This window comes from Trachypithecus francoisi, unplaced genomic scaffold (assembly GCF_009764315.1).
Source record: "Trachypithecus francoisi isolate TF-2019V2 unplaced genomic scaffold, Tfra_2.0 Lachesis_group11, whole genome shotgun sequence".
Classification (NCBI taxonomy): domain Eukaryota; kingdom Metazoa; phylum Chordata; class Mammalia; order Primates; family Cercopithecidae; genus Trachypithecus; species Trachypithecus francoisi.
In genome coordinates, this window is record NW_022681456.1 from 126,908,604 (window position 1) to 126,913,735 (window position 5,132).

A 5,132-nucleotide genomic window follows, 5' to 3' on the forward strand; every position below is an offset into this window, starting at 1 on the left:
CCCTGGTGAGGATGTAAAACAGCCCCAGCTTTGGATTATTCAGCAGAAAAAGCAGCAGCAGGAATCCGGAGCCCCACGGATTCCTATCAGCAGATAGCTAATCCCAGAGAGAAATGCTTCCTAGTGTTGTGCCCACTGCAATGTTTTGCTACAGCCTTCCAGTGACAACGGAACAAGGGGATTTGTTCTGAGTTTAGGGATTACTTGGGGCAAGGCCACAATCTGTAGAAAACAGCTTTTAACGTGAACAAGCAAATCTTTCCATTTGGCCTCTCACTGTTGCTGTTGTCATAAACACATTGCGTGCTCCTCTGCCATGCCAGGACGGCAGTGAACAACCGGCGCAGGTCCTTCTGTGACCGCACACTGGGGCTGCCAGGACTGCTTCATGTCTGTGAGAATCAGGCTTGTTTCTCAGAGCTGCTGAGAGCCACCCTGAGGAGGGCTTAAAACCTGCAAACAAAGGAATGAAAGCCAGTGCCGGGAGACCCAGCAAGACTATCAGGGGGCTGATCCCCCTTTTCATTTTAGTGCCCTCCATACTCCAAGCTGACCATAAGGGCTAATATTACTGCTTCAGAGAGCATCCCACAGGGGCGTCCACGCCATAAACAGCCTGGACAAAGCTCACCCACCATTGTCTATGAGGCGCCAAGGGGTGCACTGCAAAGACGTCGCCAAGCAAATCATGAGCTTTTCAGATTTCCTCTCACCCCAGTCAATGCATTTGCTCTGACTTCAAAACCAGAAACAGACAGTGACAGACTATTTTTTAAAATGTCAGAAAACATATCAGCTGCAGAAAAACTAACACTTGCCTCAACAAGGTAACCTTTTATTTCCTGGGATTAAAAATAAAGAGAATAAATTATCAGAAGTATTCCTCCAATATCATTAAAATGCTTTTTGAAGAAAGTTACAAGAATTGTTTAAGGCGCACAGAAAAAGTCAGATTTGCCTTTCTTCAAGAACATTCTCTGCCCTAGACACAAAGCACCAATACCACATCCCAGAAAAGACAGAGGCTTGGAGACACAGGAACCACAACAGCCCATACCAAGATCTCTGGCTCTAATATAAGCATCACAGAAAAACATCAGACAACTCTTTCTTCCATAAATACAACATGTATCTTGAAAATATATCCAAAATATCTCTATCTAAACTACAGTACAAAAAGCCACTTACCAGGCATAAAAATAATATTTTCCCCTATACACAAATGTAATCATATGTAAAGCAAATTTGGAACACATGGATGGAGGAGTTACATAATCTCTTGGGATCTGGGCTATTTAGAGTCATTTTTGTTTGGGTTATCCCTCTGCGGGGTATAGGAGACTGGCTACAAATACATCCATCTCACAGCGCTCACCATTTCAACAGCTCCTGCGTCATGGAATGTGGTACTTTTTAAAAATAGGTGACCCTTGGGTGTCATGGAAAGAAGAGAGAAAATGGGAGGATTGAGGGAGGGAGGAAAGGAGTGAAAGGAGAGGGGTAGACTGAGGTTACAGTGTGACTTCAAATACTCTGCGGTATAATGTAAATATCCATGTTCAGCAAGCCTCCCATTCCCTACCCCACTGCCACCAGTCTGCCTGCATCTCCTTTTACAAATCTGTTTCCCGGCTGGTGTCCAGGCAGAGGGCATAAAGGGACCTCCTCAAGTCCACATTGCTCTTGGCCTTGACGTTACACTTCTCTAGGGGGCAGCTGCTCCTTCGGGCACTGTCTGCATTCTCCAGGGTCCCCCCAGCCTTGCAGAAGGATCCCCTGCTCCCGCTGGACTCCTGGACCTTCTGCTGGACTCCTCTGTCCAGCCCTGGCCCCTGGCTCTGAGGGCCCTGCTCTTCCTTAAGGACTGCCGGCTCCTCGTGGTCCGTCTCCCGGTGGTAGAAGTAGTTGAAGTTGGAGACAATGACGGGCACAGGCAGGGCAATGGTGAGGACCCCAGCGATGGCACACAGTGAGCCCACGATCTTGCCCCCCACAGTGATGGGCCTCATGTCCCCGTAGCCCACAGTGGTCATGGTGACCACTGCCCACCAGAAGGCATCAGGGATGCTAGAGAAATGGGTCCCCTGGTTGTCAGCCTCTGCGAAGTACACGGCACTGGAGAAGAGGATGACCCCGATGAAGAGGAAGAAGATGAGCAGCCCCAGCTCCCTCATGGAGGCCTGCAAGGTCTTGCCCAGGATCTGCAGCCCCTTGGAGTGGCGGGAGAGCTTGAAGATGCGAAACACCCGGACCAGGCGGATGACTCTGAGGATGGCCAGGGACATGGCCTGCTGCCCATTCTGGCTGCCTCCTCCGCCCCCTGGCTGCTGCTCTGCCAGCTCGGTGCCCAGGGTGATGAAGTAAGGGAAGATGGCCACCACATCAATGATGTTCATGATGTTCCGGGAGAACCCTGCCTTGCTGGGGCAGGCGAAGAAGCGCACGAGCAGCTCGAAGGTGAACCAGATGACGCACGTGGTCTCCACGATGAAGAAGGGGTCGGCCAGGGTCCTGGGCAGGAGCGGTGCCACCGTAGGGCCAGAGGGCGGGGCCATGACCCCGCTGCCGTTGGCCCCAGGGGCGGGCGCGGGAGGCTGGTGGGGCGCTGGGGGGTGGCGGAGCAGCTCGCGTTCATCCCTGAACTCGGGCAGGGTCTCCAAGCAGAAGGTGATGATGGAGATGAGGATGACCAAGACCGAGACGATGGCGATGGCCCGCGCGGACCCAGAGCTCTCCGGATACTCGAAGATAAGCCACACCTGGCGCTGGAATTCGTTGCGGGGCAGGGGCTTCTCCTCTTCTTTAATGAAGCCCTCATCCTCGCGGAAGCGCTCCATGGCCTCGTCCCCCAGCTGGTAGAAGCGGATCTCGTCGGCGAACACGTCCAGGGAGACGTTGACCGGCCTCCGCAGGCGGCCCCCGGACTGATAGTAGTAGAGGATACCGTCGAAGCTGGGCCGGTTGCGGTCGAAGAAGTACTCGTTCCTCAGGGGGTCGAAGTAGCGCAGGCGCTTGGCTGGGTCGCCCAGGAGGGTGTTGGGGAACTGCGCCAGGGTGCCCAGCTGCGTCTCGAAGCGCAGCCCGGAGATGTTGATGTGGACGCGCTGGTGGTGCAGGGACGCCGTGCCCAGAGCCTGGTCCTCCACCGTGCCAAGGCCGGGGTCGCCTTCTTCCTCCTCGTCCTCGGGAGGCGGCCGTCGAGGCTGTGGCAGCTCCTTGGGCAGCGGAGGCAAGGGCCACACTCCCGGGTCCGCGTCTCTCTGCGCGCCGCGCCCCTTTGGCGCCGGCTCCTTGGGCCCATCGCTGAGCCCAGCCGTCGGGGGACACTGGAGCACTCCCCCTGTGGCCTGGCCGCAGCCTGCCCGGGCCTCATTGCCTCCTCTGACGGTCATGGCACCGCCGTTCTCCAGGGGCACCAGGGCGATCTCCATGACGCGGGAGCAGCGGGCATGCTGCGCCCCAGCTGATCTGCTCCCGCGCCCCCTACTCACGCTCCGCTGGCACCTCCCCTCAGGCTCCGCTCCCGCGGTCGGCCGGCCCCTCTGTGGGGCGAGCTGGGGTTGCTGGCGCGATCCCCTCGCTTGGCCCTGACGTCAAGAAGCCGCTGCCCTGCTCTCTGCCTCTCTCTCTTCTGGCAGCCCGTTACCAAGCAGCCGAAAAGCCTCCTTCCAGCAGATGCAACCTTCAGCCGTCCCTCTCTGGCTGCGCTGCGCTTGGCCTCCACCCTCGGCGCCTCCCCCGCCTTCCCCTCTCCCTTCCTCCTCCTCCTGCTTCCCCTCCCCCTCCTCCCGCTTCCCCTCCCGGGTCTTGTGGCAGCCAGTGTCTCCCCGAAGGGCGCAGCTGGTGCCCCTAGCAAGGGAAAGGAGGGGCTGAGAAGGGTGCAGCCCAGCGGAGGGAGGGAAGGACCGGGGAGGATGGAGGAACAGGTTGTACCGAGAGCGCTGAAATTCCCAGGGCAACCAGATGAGAATAGCTCTGGATTTCAGTTCACCTGGGAACCCGCTGGAAGCAGAGTGGACTCCAGGGGGAACGAAGTGCCTTGGGCTAAAGGGAAGAGGCTTTGAGCTGAGTCGGAGTATGAGAGACAGAGACGGGAGACACCAGTCCTTTTTATTTTGGAGAAATAACGGTATTTCTTTGGGAAGAATTACAGAAGGGAGGAGGCCCACGTAGTTTCGGACCTTGAAATACATATATCAATGGAGAAGCATCTCTCTTCCCGTCTTCCTGCAGATCCACAAAAATGTACCAGAGGGTTGGAACCTTGCAGGATTCGCATGCCCTAGCCTGTTTCCAGTATGGACCCAGTGGCAGCCCAGGCAAGCAGCCTAGTCAGGAGATGAGCTGTCTGGTCTCAACGCAACAGAACCCCTCCACCCTCTCCAACGAATCCCATTTGCAAAAACCACGCCAGGGGAGGGGAGAAGAGATTTTTACAATCCTGGTGAGGGCTAATCCTGTCTGATGAATCTTGGAGCTAACAACTGCATCTAGGTCCATGAAGGAGGCTGAGGGTGGAGGTGGCTTATGAGAGGGAGCCAGGGAGGCTGTCCAATCTCCAAGGCTGGAGAAATCCCAAGAGTGGAATAATAACAACCAACACTTACTTGGCTGTTATTATGCACCAGCCCATTCTCAGCACTTCACAAATATTGTCTCTGTGTATTGCTACAGCAACCTATTTTGTAAGTACTGTTATCATCACCATTTTATAAACGAAGAAACTGAGGCACAGAGAGATTGACAGACTCACCCAGGCTCACACAGGTAGAAAGTGATGATGCTGGAACTCAAACTCAAACAATCAGAGTTTGGCCCTTGTTCCCTATATTTCACTCCTCTATAGAAATGCATAATCACTTTTCCTGATACAAGCACTCCCTCACTCCAACATCTGGCCTGAGAACTTTAGTTCCCTGCTGCAGGAGGCAGGAGGATGGCTGATATAACATATTAATCTTTCTAGGTTGGGACAGTAGAGAATCTTGTCTCTACCCCTGCCCTGTCTCTACCCCTGCAGGGTTTTAGCAGGCATTGGTAACCAAGAGAAATCTGTTTTAAGGTGTGTGTCTGGAACTGCCAGACACAGTCTCCAGAAGTTTCTTGGTTTTAAATTATCATAAAGTGGCTGT

The 5,132-nt window shown here is 54.7% G+C and overlaps 1 protein-coding gene across 1 annotated transcript; it reads right to left on the bottom strand.

The window, feature by feature from the left end:
- Nucleotides 1-814: 814 nt before the first annotated feature.
- Nucleotides 815-3,726, bottom strand: KCNA5 (potassium voltage-gated channel subfamily A member 5). Its single transcript, XM_033223126.1, has one exon. The coding sequence runs from the start codon at nt 3,429-3,431 to the stop codon at nt 1,614-1,616; it is 1,818 nt and encodes a 605-aa protein (XP_033079017.1). The 5' UTR covers nt 3,432-3,726; the 3' UTR covers nt 815-1,613.
- Nucleotides 3,727-5,132: the final 1,406 nt, after the last annotated feature.